The sequence below is a fragment of the Pteropus alecto genome, unplaced genomic scaffold (assembly GCF_000325575.1).
Source record: "Pteropus alecto unplaced genomic scaffold, ASM32557v1 scaffold3, whole genome shotgun sequence".
NCBI lineage: Eukaryota > Metazoa > Chordata > Mammalia > Chiroptera > Pteropodidae > Pteropus > Pteropus alecto.
The window spans coordinates 40,838,959-40,858,529 of NW_006442484.1; the positions used below are offsets into that span (position 1 = coordinate 40,838,959).

Here is a 19,571-nt window from a genome sequence, read left to right on the forward strand (position 1 = left end):
ATTGAACTCAGGTACCAGTCTATGTTTCTCAAGATTAAAATAATACAAGATGCTATCGATTGACACAGAACAGAGAGAATGCAGACTGATGAAGATGCTACAGACAGGCCAATGTCCAACATTCTCCCACTTTACCACAAGCACTGTAATTGCTTTTTAGGACCAAATGACTCTGAGTCTCCCATTCCATTCTCTTTAACACAGTTACTAATATAAGCCCAGGTGCCGGAAAATAAATCAGGAATGGCTCATAGAAAATTTGAGTGATATTGAAAATACTGAACAACCTCTAAGGCATGGGTACCAACCCATCAAAATAGTGTGGAGAAAAATCATGCATTCTAGTAAATAAATGACCACGAAAAGCTGGAAATTTACTGGAATTAGTAAAATATTCTGACAGAGACTTAAAAGCTGTATATTCCAATACAATGAGCCCAGAGGTGGCAACAATAAGAGAGAGATGGTTTGCATTGCAGGCAACAGCATGGAAAGAAAGGAAGAAATAAAAGCCACCTGCACCACACTGAAACTTTTCTGACCCTCCAATTTTAATGTGGTAAGAATTTCAAAGTAAAGAGAAGAGTTAGGCCCATTGCTATCAGAGACCTTCCTCTCCCTTTCACGCCCTTCTCTCACTCTACTATCAAGGTCATCAGACCCATTCCCGAGGTATGAGTAATTTGAGAGTCTGGTCATACAATACACCCTGTACCCTGTATCCTCAGGAAAGAATGCAAACTGTTCATCAGCAACCTTTCAACTCTACACAGATCCTTGGAAGATAAAGGATCCCAGGTCCAGTGACACTGCTGAGGCTCATGCCATGGGCCCTACATGATCTTTTGGTTCTATCTGCCATCAGACACAATGATCCTTTTGTTTGAAAAGAGTGATACATTGGTAGAGAGTGGGGGAAACACTCCTAACAACACAACCCAGCATAAGGAAATCACCGTACTGCAAGAATGCTCATCACTGCCATCTTCACAGTCAGGGATATGGTCACAGATGTAGTTACGAGTGAGGCACTCCCCACTGCCACACTGAAACTGGTTGTGGGAGCACGGCTCAGCTGGAACACAAGGTTAAGAAGGGAAAGAAAAGAGAGAATTTCAATTCCACTGTAGCCATTTAATCTCATAGAAAGATTCTGTCTCAAGTTTAAAAAGAGATTCTTATACAGTACCATGCTGGTAAATGTTTAACAACCAGCTCTCCAGGAACAAAAGGGCCCCGACTTGTAGTATTTGCCAGTTTCCATAGTGTAAATACTCCCACCATGACTGACTTCAAGCTACCAACATGAATTCATTGAACACGAACTTGAGAAGAGATGTGCATAATTGGCCAATATAAACCAGCTTCAGCACACCACTGCACATCTCACACATATTACTTACTGCAGTTGTCTTCATCAGAGTAGTCTCTGCAATCAACTTTCTGATCACATCTCTGACTAGCGTTATAGCAGGCTCCGTTGGCACAAGTCAGCTGCTCACATACTGGGTATCCTAAAGGAATGGAAACAGAACACAAACCTTAAATTCAGACATTCCTATAGCAAACACTTCTTGAGTGACATACTACCAATATCTGCCGAGCACATATTGGTAAACAAAAGAGACACGGAGATTATAGTTGGATAGGGGAAAGAGACATTAATCGAATAAAGACACAAATAACAAATTATAAACTGTGTTATGTGCTACTGTGGGAACTACAGAATGTTGTGAGAGTGCATAGTAGGGGGTCTGGGAGCCCGGAGAAGTCTCCCCTGAAGAAGTGACTTATGAGAGCTCAGAGCTGAAGAATGAAAATGAACCTAACTTATTTCAAAACAGAACCTTCTTGTACGTACTACAAATAACACCTCTAGGAAACCAATGTACCACTGCACATGCTTGGGAAATGAAGGGCCATTTCTTTCACTGGAGGATCATCGAAGGAAAGCGGGCCTAGAAGTCAGGAGACCCGGGATCTGGGTTACCACTCAGCAGCTATTTGTTCTGACTCAAAGCCGCTTATCCTCTGTGTCACCATTTCCTTATTCATACATCTGGAGAATTTACTTCAAAAGGTAGAGGGACCTCAAAAGACAATGTCTAGTAAAGTACTTTGTAAGGGTAAGGTGTTCTACAAGCCCAAATAATTGTTACCACATCACGTATATATGGTCATCTCATTGTTATTAACCAGATGTTTAACCTTAGTTTTCTAGGTCTCAGTGGAAAAATCAGGATGTCCCTTGGAGGAATAACATGCTGTCATTCCCTCTCCTGTGCTTCCTTAGGCTTGGAACATGTATTTCTCATAATCCCTAGCTGTAGGCTTCATCTTGATAGTTGTTTGTCTTTTTCCCACATGACATAATGAAACCCTCTGAGATTGAGGATCCTGTGTTATTCACTTGAGAATCTCCAACATTTAACACAGAGACTGGGTCATCGCTTAATGTGCTCAAGAAATGCTCGATATTACTATTGAGTTATCACAGGTGAACTTTTTAGTTAAAAAGCATTTAAAAATATTTTGAACTTCTGTTTTTTATGGTCTCTTAACATCCACGTTCTCACAATATGATATTTTTCTTGGTTTGTCTATTTTTTTTACTACAGATTGTTTTCATAATGATTGTGACTGTCCTCAAATTTCTTTTTAACTAAGAAACAGGTATGTCTTGGTTAGTATCTCAAAGACCAGACTGCACAGTCCCACCTTGAGGCTCAATTTCGCATTTAAGAACCCAATGTGAGGTTTCACAGACATAGACAGATACTTCAGATAATTCCTTGGATAGTCCCAAAGTCTCCTTCAAGCAGAAGCAGTACACAAAATTCTGTGTTGAAAGTATATTAAACTTGTCACATGTTAACCCGCACTTTTAGAAAAGATAAACTCCCAAATGATCTTTTTCCATTTTTTGTATAATGAAGGAATAAGCCTAAATATTCTCATCTCAAGAAGTTCAAAACTAGCCTTAAAATATAAAACTGCTAAAGTTATATGTATTCAATCATATATTAACATGGAAGGCATTTTAAAAGAGCTGATTAAAATGTTTTTTTTTCTTAATTTTATTTGTTTTTTTTCTTAATAGTCCAAGAATCAGCTGCTGCTTAGGGTTATTGCTGTCTTTTAATCACTGAGATGGTATGCACTGCAAATGTGCCTTCAAAGGGTCACACAACTCTGTTTAGTAATTCTCTCTTCAAGAGATGCAAGAGGCCAGTTGAGCCAGGCAAGCAATTCCCTTCCTTCTGCATGCTGGATAATTCCTAGAGTCAGTACACGTTATCTAACCTTTTAAGAGCAGCAGCAAGCAGGAGAGGAATCTTAGAAAACCCAGCTCTTTGCAATAGATAAGATATCTGTCAGGAGGAAAATTTATTTGGGCTTGGACTGTGACTACCTCATTGAAGGCAATTATTGTAGATTTGAAGGATCTGGGACAAATATGCTGGGTGGATCTCTTGTTCTCCCCGTCTTGCTTTTTGGGAGGAAAGGGGAAAAACTAAAACAGTATCCACTGACAGGACTAAAAGTTTACTGACATGGCTCACTCCCCACTGCAACAAACAACAAGGACAGCTTGATGTCATCAGGGAGAGTATGGGAATGGTCAGAGGTCAGCAGTTTGACACTCAGAATGAAGAACGAACAGCTTTCTTGTCTCTATCCATGCTGATAATGAATATCTCTCAGTCAGCTGAGGACTTGCCTCTACCCCTGAACACTTTTTGGTCTCTTCTGCGCATAGTTAACTATAAGCGCACGCTCATAGAAAAGACTGCATAGAGCTACCTGACTCCATTAAATACCAAACATATTTGGAAATCTCTTTCTGAAGTTTTTCCCCTTTTGGAGACCCACGTAGAGGGAATAGGTCCAAATTGTTCACACTGAGCAAAGTAAGAAATAAACAGATTCTACTTCCCCTAAAGATTTTTTTGCTAAAGATGTTAATGAATTTCAATCTACCCCAGGAAACAAGAAGTCACAATACTTTGGAATTGGGAAATATATAAAATCTTATTTTTTGGTTTATTTGCTTGGCAAATCTGAGTCTAACCTTGTAAACTTTTTTCCATGGAGCAAAGCCGTCATGTCGCTTACATGTCCTGCAGGATTTTAAGAGAAAGTATAATAAAAGAGGAGAGAATACGCAAGATCACCAGAGAAACTCATCTTAAGTTTTGTCTTAACAGAAAAATTGACAAGTAACTATTAACTGAGCCCTAGACCTCTAAAGTTTACCTGACACAAAAATGCAAGAACATCTTTGCTCACACCACCTCTTCCCTCTTCCTTCTTTCCTTCCTTACTTAAATTCCAAATGACATATGTACAAGTTTGTTCCCCTCAAATTGACAGCTGCCCCTAAATATACATACAAGATTGGTGCCTGAAGATTTTTAAAATTTCTTTCTCTGCTAATGATTTGGATTGGAGCAAGAAAGGTCCATGCTATAGTTCTGTTTACATTATAAAAAAGAAAGGTATGGTTTGAGGACCTCATAGACCTCTCAGAATGGATATCGCTCACAGCGGAGTAAGATACCGCTATCAGGCACTACTCTTTATTATCTTGACAGGAAGGCTGTAAATACATTCTATTCTCAGAACTTGACAAAATGGCCAGAAATATATATATATAGAAGATAAACTGATTATAAAGAAAAGAAGGCATCTTAAAGGTAGACTATGAAACTTAAGCCAAGACTTAAAGGAAAACGAGAAATTACTGCCTAGACATCTGGGACTTTTCAAGGTCCTAGAGTCATCCTTTATAAGTTACTCTACCTTACTCTGGCAGGTTAATCCAGTCAATGATTGGCCAGGAATAGTTTACTAGTTTGGCCACCAGCACTTAGCTGCAAGTACTAAGCATAAAGTTAAAAAAGCAGTGACAATAATAATCACCAATAACATGGACTGAAAACTATGTGCCAGAAACTTGTCTAAGTATTCAACATGTATGAACTCATTTTATCTTTATAACACCCCTAGGAAGAAGACACTACCATTACTCCCATTTTATAGATTTATATTTTATAAATTTTACATATGTGCCTCTCTGAGACACAGAAAGGTTAAATAATTTAAAAAGGATCACACAAGTGGTGAGTTGAAGAGCCAGAACTTAAATTCAGGCAATCTGGCTCTACAATGCATATTCCTCACCACCTCAATAAATATAGTTTCAGGGTAAGTAATAAGAAGCAAAAAATTACAGAAGAATGAAATTGATTGAAAGGAAATAAAGAATCTTAAAAAGATAGTATGAAAAGAAAGAAAAGAAACAACCTAAAGGAAAAAAAGTTTTTATTTTTTTCATTCCATTTCCCATTCCACTTTGGAAAATCTGAAGAAGTGAGGCCAACTCTAGATTTCAGCAATTAAGGCATATTCTACTAAAGACTCCAGAAATTCCATGAAACCCTATGCTAGGAAACAGAGCTTTCTTGGAGTATCAGGACAAAAAAAAAAAAAGAGGGGTCAATACCAAAAAAAACCAAAAACCCACACAAAGTAGAAGGAGAGCCCCCCGTCTCCATTCCCAACACCCACCCTAGTCAAATTCAAGTCCCTGAAGTGACTGCCATCACAGACTAGCACCTAGGGAGTGCAGTAATATACAGAAGAACAGAAAGGCATTTTATGCTTCTTTTCAAAAATAGCATATACATAATAAGATTTGTAAAATGGAAATAGCAATTCAGCACCTTGGAAAGAGAAAGCAAATATAATCATCCCAAGGGCTGGTAGAATTGGACTGACATTGAGTTTAGTCTGAGCAGCTTTCAGGAAACTAAAGCCAAAAAGGGAAACACATTAAGTTATCTTGTTTTCCTTACCCTACTCTCTTTGAACTACTGGGTCTTAAGTCCTAAATCCCTATCTGGTCGCTATCCATGCTGATCTGATCTAAGACCTAAATTAGAAATGTACTCGAGGGGTCTGCTCTAAAGATTTTGGATCTACAATGCCTCTTTCTTATTGTTCACAGAACTATCACCAAAATCTGCATAGAAGGTAAAGACTGACATGGTTCCAAATTCTTAAAAATAATAAAAATCTCACATGAGCCTTAATATAGGAAGGAGTTTGTGAGAAACAAGATAGAAAATTGTGTATCAAATGCTATAAAAAATAGTGTGAAGAAGTAAGATGGTTTCTCACAAGTGATCAAATGTATATAATGTGCATCAGATTTAGTGGTACTGGCTCTACACAGAAGGAGTTACAGGGCTATATGTTTTCACTCAGGGCCACACAGCTCCTTGCTCCCATTCCTATCTCTTCCTTACGATTATCCTAAGTGACTCATCTGGGCAGAACAAACAGGCAAAGTCTAACCAAAGAGACAGGAAGACTAGCTGCTCCCAGAATTATGAGACTGGCCACTATCAAATCACAACTAAAAGTGGTATGGTCCAGTCCCCCTGCTGGGAACCTGGCCCCAGATAATTGGGTACTCATCAGCAAATCATTACTGAGTGAATGTCAGTATGCTAGAAGCCAGTTATCCTACAGAGTGCTACCTTCTTCTTAGTTAGAATTGTATTCTGTAACATATATTTATTGAAATCCACCATTCTAGATACTGTGCTAAGAACTAGATAAGGGAATAAGCAAAATTACAAGTGAAGTAGAAACTCCTACAGCTTTTTAAAAAATATTTCATTCAATGAATAATTATTGCACACCTCTATAGGTGCTAGAGATAAAGTGCTAAACTTCATAAAGTCTCTACTATCATGGAACTTACATTTTATTTGGGAGAGTGGAAGGACAGACATTAAAATAAATGTCACATAGAAAAAAATGTTATAGAGAGAATATAGTCAATAATATTATAACTATGAATGGTGTCGAGGCTACTAGACTAATCGGAAATCGCTTTATATATTCTATAAAAGTCTAACCACTATGCTGTACACCTGAAACTAATACAGTATTGAATGTCAAAAAGAGATTAAACATTCTTAAACATTAAAAAATGTTATGGAAATATAGCAGGGTAAAATGATAAAGAGCAACAGTGAGGAGTAGCTCTCCGATAAGGTTATATTTGAATAAGAACCATTAGGTTTAGCAGGAGGAGTTGGGGGGCATTGCCAAGAATGTTCTCAGGAGACTGGTGGCATTGGACTTTTCGGTGAGTTCAAGAAGGAAAGGAAGAGAGGAAACAGAGGCAGTGATTAAAGACAACTCTGTGTAACTTGGTTGTAAAAGGGAGCAGAGGAATTGGGCAACAGCTGAGAGGGATCTTAGGTGGGAGATATTTACTATGTGCTTGAATGATGGAGACTAAAAATTTGTTCTCCTACCTCAGGGTTTTGGGACTCTGAATCCTATGTCAACTGTAAGAATGCTAAAAAGATACATCTGCAATGTGATATGTAAGATGGGGTCAGTCTCTCTGCTTCTGCTTTCTCACCTCAAGTAGAGAGAGGAGAGTAAGAGCAAGACTCATTGGGCAGCTTACATGTGGAAAAGAGTTTGAAGAACATGTTTTTCACATGCCAGCAAAGTCCACAGAATGACTTTAACCATCCTCTCTATCTCTCTCCAACTGTTCCACCAGGTAGGGTTTCAGCAATTAGATACAAAAAGGAAAATGTTTAAGTTCTAAAGAACAGAAAGTCAATAGAAATAAACTTTCAGGGACAAAGCAGCCCCAGTTGCAGGCAGACCAAATACTGCTGATTACCAGCAAGAAAGCCTTCATTGTAACAGGGATTTTACCCTTTCTTTGGCATTCCTAAGTAACAAAAGAGTGCTGCAAACCAGTGATAATTAGCAATAGTTTTACTCACACCAAAATCATTCTAATATGATATTTGATAAAAAACAAAATAATCTGTTTACTTAACTAGGGGGAAATGTACTATTTTGGAGCAACCGAAAGTCACTGCAATATATTAATTAAATGACCCATAATTGCTGCCTTGTTCTGATGTTTATCTTAGACTCTGCATGAGTGGTTTTCTTTGATGCTAATCCCATTAGAAGTAAAATGGACTGCAGTTTTGAATCTCTCTGTTCCTTAAAAAAAAAAATTGAGAACTTGTTTAATATCAGGTGCCATTTTACAGATGGCCAGATTGAAGAGCAAAATAACTTAGGGGAAAATGAGCTTTTACCTCTTTCACAGCTTTTAATATATATACATATTCATACTTAGTTCTCAAACAGTAGAATAACCAGAAATACCTTATGCATAAAGGAATATAGCAGACAAAAGACCAAATACAATGAGAAACTTTTGTACTACACCAAATTTATTTCGAGGATAATCTTTTTATTGGGAGCTTATACTCTTGCCTTCCTCACCATCTCACCCATTCTCTTACCTCCCCTCCTCTCTCTGTCTCCCTGAGAGAACTCTTACACACCACTCTTTGTTCCATAAAAGGAATGCCTGGAATGGATACAAGGTGCTCTGTCTTGGAGCTCTATGTCTTGATCTTATTAAGATTGAAAGGGTAGAGACTATGACCTAGGAGTCTGATCTGACAGGCAAGACTATGAACACAGAGGCAAACTTCCTGATACTTTTGAATATTTGGGGTAAAGAATTAGTCCTTTGGTGCTTTTCCAATATCCCTTAATATATTTAAGAGGTTTCTAGGTGCTTAATGTATTAAGACCAGTTCCTATAGAAAACCTTACCTCTGAGAAATAGAAAAATAAAGTCATATTCATAGGCTGATTCAAAGTTTTTCCACAGTATTGATTCTTATGCATCATGACTACAGAGTAGAATAAAGTGTTGTGTCTTGCAAAAATTATTTCCAGCCAAGCCTCACTTATTCCTTGATCATGTGAGAACATTCTAATTTAAAACGACTAAGAAACAACTGCTATATCCCTACGGTGACATTTAAAATAGCTAAGTACCTCTAAAACTAAATGGATCTCAACAAAGATCAATGGCTGCTAACATCACAAAGAGAGAGACAGATATTATATGTCTCCTACTGGAAATATAAAGTATGTTGCCCTCGCAAATACAGAAAAAAAAAAAAAATCCTTGCATCACCTGTTCAAGCTTCTATACTTGTGCTATTCTGAACCGGAGCAGGGAAAGAAAGGACATTTTGCTCTTAGATGACATTTCACATTGTCTAGGGACATTTTTGATTGTCACAACTGGAAGGTGCTACTGGCTTCTAGTGGATAGAGGCCGGGACTACTGTCAGACATTCTACAATGCACAAGACAGCTCCACACAATTAAAAAATCATCTGGCCCCAAATGTTATTAGTGACAAGGTTGAGAACCCTGTTCCAGATCTAGCTACCAACCCCACCCTGGTGACACAGGGGACATTTTAAAGGACATCAGGGGATGCAATAAGCAAAACCCAGGCTGTGAGAAACTCCAGGACAACAGACGTGGTTTTTTCAACAAATAAATTGCAAGGAGTAAAAAACAGAAATTGGAGGCAAACTTATTAATTAAAAGACAGCAACTAATTCCAACATACAGATTTTATTTGGATTTTGATTTAAATAATCATGCTGTAAAAAATAATAACAAGACAACTGAGGAATTTAAAAAACTGACTATCTGATTATTTTAAAAAACAGTTGTTAACTTTTAGGTGTGATCATGAGATTATGGTTATGTTTAAGATGATGTCTGAAAACTGCTTCAAAATAATGGGGAGAAGAATAAAGAGATATGGTTAAGACAAAATTAGCTATGAGTTGATAATTGATATAATAATGATGAGTACAAAGAGATTTGTTATACAATTCACTTTGCTTTTGATTATGTTTGAAACCTTCAATAATAAAAAGCTCTAAAAAATAATTTTTTTAAATAATAAAATAGCTAACTAACCTTCAGGCAAAAATACTTGGTAAACTTCTATTTCAAAAATGTATTCTGAGAGCACAGGCATAGATAGGGTTTAGACCTAAGTTAAAATCTTGGCTCTTCCACCCTTGCTTCTTGACAATCTCTACAATCTCTGTAAAGTGGAGATGGTCATCACACCTACCTTGTAATATTAATGTAAAAATTGCAAAGATAGTGATCAGTGCTCAGTGAATGGCAGTTCCTTTTCCCACTTCCCACAAGAGCTCCAAACAAAGACGGAAAACAAAATGAGGCCAGTCCTGCCCCCTATACTGGCACTTTCTAAAGACTTTGATCCAGGCCATTCATTTCCTTCCTGTACAAATCTGGCTAGGGCCAGAAGATCAAAGCACTAACAAGGAAATATGAAGATTCTTTTCTTAATTTCCTCTGATTTGGTAGATTTTTTACACTCCTCCATAAATAACACAAAACAATAAATAAACAAGGTAGAGAGAAATAAAAGAGTACCTCGTTGTAAAACCTTCCTGCATGTGTGAGATTTTAGGGCCATGATCCCTGAAGGGGTTCATGATTTGTATAATTCCAGAAACAATGAGCTATAAATCTGGTTCTGTTTCCTTAACAAATCCTTGTTTCGCCAGTTACATGTACATAAAAAACAAACAAACAAAAACTTGATTAAAAACTCCTGCCCAGATATTTTATAAAGCCCACTTCCTTTCCTTCATTCTTTTCTATAACAGCTACTTGCATGTTCGTACCCTGCCAGCTTTTTTCTGGAAGGTCCATTGGCAAAGTCGTCAGGCAGTTGTACTGGTGACTTTAGACTTGGCTGTAGGGTGTTCACATGGAATAAATCCAAACAGTCTGTTTCGGTTGCTTTTTATTTTCCCTGCAGTAACATTTCCTTCAGTCCCATTGCATTTGCAATAAAGCACTCATTTTTATCCACTTGCAAATAAGGGGAAAAGACTCAGACTGTTGGCTGGTGGCACAGGCCTCTGGTTCTCTCTTAAACTTGCACAAGGTAGGACTTTCTCCTTCTGTAAATAAAGTCCTTCATGAAGAACCGTCACCAAACTTGGAACCAGAAGACAGGTTGAGACTAGCTCTGCCACGCATCATACAACCTTGAACAAGATGCTCTACTCTTTGCAGTTTTAGATTCTTTATTCATAAGAGAGTATAAGTATGTATACCTGCCCTATTGTCCTCACTGAGAAACCTAATAATAATAACTGGAATTTATATAACACTTTGAAGTTTACAAAATACTGCAAAATGTAATATAATTATGTGCCACAGAAGGACGTTTTGGTCAACAATGAACTGACTGCATATACGATGGTGGTCTTATGCAATTATAATGGAGCTGAAAAATTCCTATTGCTTAGTGACACTGTAGCCATCCTAAAGTCATAGCACAACACATTACTCATGTATTTGTAGTGATGCTGGTGTACACAAACCTACAGCATTGCCAGTCATATAAAAGTATAGCATATATAATTATGAATAGTACATATTACTCGATAATGATAATAAATGGCTGTTACTGGCTCGTGTACTTACTATACTATATTTTTTATTATTGTTTTAGAATGTATTCTTCCTCCGTATTAAAAAAGTTTGCTGTAAAACAGTATGCTGTGTTGTGTCGCCAGCCGCCTCATGCATCTAGCATTTACTGCATCTCTTAATTACATCATTTTCTCTTGTGCTTGAGTTAATCTTGTGTTGTTTGCACAGTGATATGCTGTACAGGCTTGTAGCCTAGGAGTAATAATAAGCTATACCATATAGCCTAGATATAGACTAGGCTATACCATCTAGGTTTGTGTAAGTGCACTCTATAATGTTCGCACAATGACAAAATCACCTAAGGACACATTTCTCGGAACATATCCCCTTCATTAAGCAGCATAACTGTATATAATTTATCATTATTATTAATCAAAATATTTTCTTCACTTGCCTCAATAAAGCATCTACTGTTTGCTTGACAAAAAGGAAGACTATTGACTCATGGATTTGCTATTTTGTGACACCCAGATACACCCTACCATCACTAAAATTGCCAGTGTGGAGTTTAAATTCTCTGCAAAATGTCCAAAGTGAAAGTATACCCAAACAAGAGGCAACATAATCTCTCTCAAAAGTGAATATTTAAGTTGGAAATGATACCACAACAGAACTGTACCAGAAACTCTGCTAGCAAATAGCAATACAAAGACAAATAGCACAGACTCATCTCAAAGAATAACAACATACAAGGAAAGAAAGCATTGGAAGGAAAGTGTGGTTTTTTTAAAAAATGTACCATGAGATGAGAGTGTGGATGCAGCATGAATCTGGGCCTGTTCGTCCACATATACAAGTATTTCTTCCATTAAGAGTACAGCTCGAACAGTACAGTAAATAGGAACGATTTGCGCATAACTAGTTTATGTTAGCTCTTACCCTAGACACGGTACCATATTTGGAAGTGTAGCAAAATAGACAGAAGATAATTCGTTTATCCAAAAGCATAAAATATACCATTTGGACCAAAGGAAGGACTTTAGGGATAGGCTAGAAAACTAAACTTAAATCAAAATAATCAAACAATACAGGAAGTATCCCATGAGAATAGACTAATATTTAAATCTTAAATGGAGACATGATAACTAAGGAGTTGATGATCAAGGTTTCTAAAGTACACAAAATCCATCCATTAATTATCAGAATATTGGAATATTAAAGTAACTCTTTAAAGTTGGAAACATAAACTTGAGAGCAAAAGAAAGGAAGTACCTTAATAATAAAAAATGGAAGCACATAGTAGATTTATAAAATGCAGTATACTAAAAGATATACAAGGAAAAAAGGTATAAAAACTTGAAGTCCTGAACAAATTCAGAAATGACAGACTAATGAGGGCTTTTATGAGAAACTAGGTATGTCTGAGACTAAAGACAGAGTTCAATGGACCATAGGACTGACTCAGTAGAATAATTCCTGTATTATTGTAGGCTAACAATTCTATATAAACCTCAAGAGAGGCAGATTACTTATTTGTAAGAAGTACATCATGCACCATGACTGCACTCTCTAATTTTGGTTATGATAATATTTAAACATTATACACAGAATATTGTGATTTGTATGCCTGATCTTGTGGTGATCGATTACAAATCAATATAGTATATTGACATTACAGGGAAAGCCATTTTCAAAATATAACACTTTTCCAAAAGTAATCTAAAAAAAAAAAATTTTTGAGTCCATAACAGCACAAAAACTAATGAGAAATTTGACCTAGAACTTTACTATAGTTAATATAATAAGAGTTAGAATTGACCAAACAGGACTTTGTGCTCAATGTATTCAATGACTTTTCAGGGTTCTGTGTTAATGTTAAAAGTTTCTTATTTCAAAAAATACAAAAAATTGATGTCCTAAGGCAGGATACAGTTAGAATGTCTTGTTAAAAATAGACTCCTATCAGAACATCACCTCTAATCCACAAAAGAATCTGCCAAGAGATTTCAGTAACAAGAGGCATGTTGTAGACATTTCTGTCCATCAACAAATCTAACAAATTGATTAAAATGCCAAAGGGACAAAGGCGAAACCAAATGTAGTGCAAAGACTGAAAGGGACTCACGGCAGTCTTTCTCGTCAGTTCCATCTGAGCAGTCTCTGACGTGGTCGCACCTGTATTCATTTGGGATACATTCACCACTGGAGCATGTCATCTGATGGCTTGAGCATGTTCTCCCGGCTGTGAAGGGGGAAAAAAAATATTACTTTATAATTACTGCCAGACACACACCAATCCATTGACATTTACCAAATATGAATGAGGATATCAGAAAAGCAAGTAGAGCGTATACTGAACGTAAAGTTCATAGGGTCACAAGATAAAGCACCCAGCTACCTCAAGGGAGGAAGCTTACAATACAAAGTATTATTTCAGGATACTAACAAAATGTCCATAGAATCATATCAACATTCAAATGTGTTAGTATAGATAATTATTTTGTCAACGTGTATTGAAAACACAATACAGATTTAAAAACTGTATAATAAAGAGGATGAATGAAATAAGAATTTTGTAGTTATAGATACTAATCGAGGATTGGTAAGGTCCTCCTCATTGAAATCCTGTTTAAACCAGAAGGAAATATGACAAAGAGTTAACACTGGTTATTTCTGAGTGGTAAGAATATGGGTGATTTTATTTTTTTCTTTAGAATTTTCTCCATAATATAAACTTTCTACATTGACCATTTGACAGTTTTATAAACAGAAGAGAAAAATTTTAAACCAGCTTAATTTTATCCTATGTTGATTAGGGTAAGTGAAAGCAAGACGTCAGTTTATCAAATTTGCCTTTGGATAAAACATATAAAACCAAATGAATTGATGTCTCAAGCATCATATGAAAGCTATTCTATAAGTCTGAGACAGGAATTATGAGATTTTTTTTAATTGCCCACATAAAAAGAAAAGCATTTGGGGAAAATGCAATCTGCTAAACAAATAATATAATCAAATGGAAGAAAAAAGTTTTTCCCTGAATTTTTAGCTTTGTATGCTCCTGTATAGTACAGATACTTAAATTCAGCAAAATTTGGTTTTTCAATAAAATTATATATCTGTTAAGGGATGTGCCATCAAAACTTACCAAAAATTTTTTTAAAAAACAAATGAACAATAACAGTTTTAGAGTGCATACTTGAAAATTCAAACATATTAAGATTGCCATGTGATAAATAAGATGTAAAAAAAATTAATGATAATTACTACCCTTAATCGATTATATTTTTGTCATCTTGCTTCCTCTTTCTGTTTAATAAAATGGTTTTATTATGAATGTGTCACGTAATTCTTGAATAGCAAACAAAACTTTTCCAGTCAGCCTATTTCTGACACTTTGACAGTATGATTTCATATCTTCTCCTAGTACCTTGTATCTGTGGGTAAATTTTACTTCTATTACTAAAAGTAGAATAGATCACATTTTCTAGAAGTCATTTAAAAATGTCTGAATTCTGTGCATGACAGAGGCACAATTTCATGTGAATAAGATTAAAAAGATTAACACCTCCAACACCTCGAGTGGTAGTATATAAATTCCCATATAACAGATTTAAGTATGTATTGCCAATTTCCATATAAAATTACAAAGCTTTCTTTTTTTCCTGAAAAGGCAAATGATGAGTAGTCTTAAACAAAATATGAAGAGAAACTACATCAAGGACCAAAATTATTTTAATTATCATGGCTTTCTTCTTAAACTCAAGCCCAAATCATTCTATATTTTGTGCTTAACATTTTAAAGGATTCATAAGGAAGCAATCAAAAGTTCATTCAAACATAGAGAAACGGCAAATTAAAATTATGTAGTTCCATCAACCAATCTAACGCCTGGATTCACTTATTCCTTATTACACAAACATCTATTGAGGGCCTATTATATGCCACAAAGTACACAAACAATGAGAATATAAAGATGAATAAAGCACAATCCCTACCCTCAAAGAACTCATAGTTTTCTGGGGGGAGACTTCAAGAAATAATTAGAAAACAATGATGAATTATCAGTGCACAACTAATTACAAAAGCATCAGGGAAGTGTGCCTAATTCGCTCTGGGATGGGAACATGCACAAGGACAGCTTCCATGAGGAGAAATACCTCACCTGGGTCTTTAGGAGAAGCAGCAAATAGCTAGGCCAAAAGGAAGGAAGGACCAGCTAGCAATGAGCATTTAGGCAGTGCACACAAAGGCAAAAGCAGGGGACTCTGCATGGTATGCCCAAGGGAACTACAAACACTGCTATGGCTCCATAAAGACATTTCAAGGCAGGAATGGCAAGTGATAGACATGGAAAAATAAGCAATGGTCACCTCTTAAAGGCCACTGTAAACTGTGCTACAGAGTTGGAGCTTTCTCTTTGAGGTGACAGATAGTTATCAAGGGGTTTTAGTTAGAACTTTCCAGCATCAGTGTCACCGAGAACCTGAGGAAACACAAGACTGGAGGCAGGGAGGCCAGTCCAGAGGCTGCTGTAGTCACCCAGATGAGAGATGTTGACAGTGGTAGCATAAATGGGAAGGAGATTAAGTTTAGAGATGTTTATAAAGCAAATTAGGCAGAAATTATTAAATATGAACTGTGAAAGAGAGAAAAGAATCAAGAATAACTTCCAAGTTTCTGGCTTGGGTGCCCAGGGGATTGTAATATCCTTTTCATGCTAATCAATTACATCCTAACGTCACCTATAACCATCTTTCTTTTTCATCTAATGAAATGCTTTCATTACGTAACATGTTTCGTGAAATTCTAGATTAGTAAGGAAAACAGCTCCAGTCTGCCTATTTCTAATAGTTTGATACCAATTTTGTATTTTCTGCTAGTACCTTACAGTGAGTTAACTTTGTTTCTAAAATAAAGATAACGCATATAGACCAGCAAATATAGAAGGAAAAAGACAGTTCCTGGGGGAAGATGATCGACTCTAGTTGGGATACCTTGAGTTTGAGGCATATTGGAGATATCCGAAAGGGAGCTTTCGAGACTGAAGTGTGGGCTAGAAACCTGGGTCCTAAGCATAGATTTGTATATTATCAGCCCACAGAGGGTTATTGAGATCATCAGAATGGTTGAAATTATCCTGGGAGAGCATATGGAGTGAGAGCTGCGAAAATCAGACTCTGAGCAACATCAATATTCAAGGACTGGGTAGAAAAAGAAAACAAAATGGAATGATCAGAGTGGTTAAGGAGAGAGCCAGGACAGTGGGGAGTCATGGAGGACAAGGTATAGTGTCAAGAAGGAGGAGTGATCATCAAAGTCAAGTGCCATAGAAAAGTCCACCCACTCTGATGAGGAGGAAAAAGTGCCCACTCTATTTGACAATCAGGAGTTCTCTGGTGAGAACTTAGTGAACATAGATAGTATTGGCATATTTTGTCTGCAGTTAAAAGATATCTAATAAAGAATTTTATATTGTTAAAAAAATGCAAGAATTGCCTTACACAATCCATACTCATTTAAAACGGTATGTAACATTGCTCATAAATTACTGTTAACAAGTTATCTCCAATCTCTTTCCCCAAGCAGTTGCCCTTAGTAGTTCCCATCCCCTCTGTAAAGTATTGTTACCAAGAGGTCATCCACCATACATTGTATCACAATCTACAGCTCAGTTTTCTTCCTACTCTGCATGGAAAGCAAAAGTGGGAACCAAAATGGCATATCTCGCCAAAAGATAAAAATAAACTATTCATTCATTCAGTAGCTATTTATCAAAAACCTTCTATCTTCCAGACAGAATGCCAGGTCTTAGGGATGCAAGCTGAATAAAACATAGTCACTGTTCTTCAGAGATTCATGATCTAGCCCCACCAAAAATCTGCTATCTGCAGGGTACCCTATCTTTCTCCTAGGACCTTCAAGAGGCTAGCCAGAGAATAATCACACTGACTTCCTAGAAACAAGGATTTTTTTCCTGCTCTCTTCTATGCCTGGCATTTTTCCTTCTTTTCTTCAGTACTTCTGAACTACCATCCCTATCTCCCTCTTTCAGATCTCATAGTCCCCTTTTGCTACTCCACACTAAATCCTGACACATAACTGGACCTGATCTTGATATGCTCCTGTTTGGTCTCGATTAGCTCCATGCCTTCCTCAGGACTGCCATTTGTCACCACCAACAACCTCCACAGCCTTACATCGTTTTACTGGTTTCCCCTTAATGACTTTGCCCCCAGGATCACCATCCCCTTTGTTGCTGGCAAAACCCATGATCAACACTGACAAGCCCTAACAGGTTGTTTAATTATACAGTCTTCCTTTTAGGTTTAAACCAAAGTCGAACTCATGGGTATTTTAAGAATTTCTATTCTCTTGCTCAAAAGACCCTTGGCATTTAGTGGCCCAACTGAAAAAAGTTCACACTCAATGCTAGATTCAAAAGTCCTGGGCTAAATTCCAATCTTTTCTAAATACATCCAGGACCTACTGAAGGCCATGGAATCTCCATTGCTAGTCATCTAACGGCTAAACAAGTTCCCATGTGAAGTAGCCATCAAAAATATCTGTTTCTTCTTTGATCTTTGTGGACAATGACTATGTGAAAAAGCCAACAGGATCTTAGCTGTCATCTTAAAACTAGCTCAGAGAGATGATAAATGTCTGTGATTTGTGGGATGTGCATTTAATGAAGCAGAATGTGGAGAGGCTCAAAGGTGAATGGCACACAGCAATCAGAATTGGACCCCTAAGGCCTGGCATTGTCTGAGGTGGTTCACTGTAGCCTAACATCTTCTCTGTAACTTCCACTTTGATCCAACTCAGACTTGCTGAAAAGTTTTGAAGTTTGTTTTTTGTAGGGGAGAGGAAGGTTTGTCATAAGAAAGAAAAAGGAAGGAAGGAAAGAAGGAAGAAAGGAAGGAAAGAGGAAGGAAGGTAGGAAGGAAGAAAAGAAGGAAGGAACGAATGAACGACAGACAGGAAAGAACAAATGAACACAGAAAGAATGTTGATGTTCTCTCTTCTAGACACTGAAAGTTAAATTAGGGTGATGTGAATTTTGAGACTTCTGCAACTCTCATGTAATCACAAAAAGCAAATTTTTTTGCTCTGCTAAAAATAGCAGAGCAAAAAAAAAAGTGGGAGAAAATCAAATAATGTTATTAAGCCGAGAATTAATCAATCCTGGAACAACCTTGCTTTTGGGCTTATTATACGAGATAATAAATTCCCTTTTGCTTAACTTTAAGTTGTAGTTTTCATTCTTTGCAGCCAAAAACACCCACATTGATAAAAGAATGATTTTAAATTATACAAATATCCTTAATAAAGCAAAGAAATGATACAGATAATAGACATTTTTCACATGTTGCCATCTTATATTAACCCAAAATTACTCTCTCAGCCAAAATTTTTTTCAAGCCTAATAAAACTCTCTTTTCCAGTTTGATCCCAAAGAAATTAGAATTTAAAGGTTTCTTTCAGGTTAATGCCCTGAACCTCCTCCATGTCCAGGAATGCAGCAGTTGCTAGGGTCCACTTCATTGCTACTATTTTTTTTCTTATTGCAGCTCATCCAATGGTGGCTATAGCAGCAATAACTGAAGTAACCACCAAAAATGCCTTTAACAGACCTACCTACTTGCTCCACTTAATTGAAATGAAGAGTTTATTGGAGCAGAAGGGGTGGAAGCTTTGACTGCAGGAACAAAAGGACTCATCCAAATGCCAGCCACACGAATGAAGAACCCACCTATAGATACAATTAAATGTTTTGTTTCTTTCTTTAGTAACATAACCTAAATTAAAGACTGGAAACCTATCCCATTTCCAAATCACTGGGGTATTTTATAATTCCCCAGCACATTCATATTTTCAATATCATCCAACCTGAGTGAGATTGATGGTGTGCGTTCCATTGTTGTTTAAGGCCCAACTAAACATTTACAAAGAATCGTCCCATTGTGTTTTGTACTTGTAATAGGTTAAATTTTAGGTCCAAAGGAGCTAAACGAAATTCTTCTACAAACACTTACGGCAATGCTGATGTTCATCTGAGCCATCCTCACAGTCCTGCTCATCGTCACACACCCAGGAGTTAGGGATGCATAGCTCTTTACTCTGACATTGGAAATACCCCGACTGGCAAGAAGGGGGAGCTAAAACAAACCAGAAAAGGCCTCATTATGTCAAACATCTACCCTATTAACCAA

The 19,571-nt window shown here is 36.9% G+C and overlaps 1 protein-coding gene across 1 annotated transcript in view; it reads right to left on the reverse strand.

The window, feature by feature from the left end:
- Window positions 1-19,571, reverse strand: part of LRP2 (LDL receptor related protein 2) — a 184,264-nt gene that overhangs the window by 130,147 nt on the left and 34,546 nt on the right. The window contains exons 3-6 of the mRNA XM_025039562.1: window positions 19,395-19,517; window positions 13,484-13,600; window positions 1,404-1,514; window positions 962-1,075 (exon numbers count right to left, since the gene is read on the reverse strand). Of these exons, the coding sequence (XP_024895330.1) occupies window positions 962-1,075; window positions 1,404-1,514; window positions 13,484-13,600; window positions 19,395-19,517 (465 nt within the window). The remainder of the gene's footprint in view (window positions 1-961; window positions 1,076-1,403; window positions 1,515-13,483; window positions 13,601-19,394; window positions 19,518-19,571) is intronic.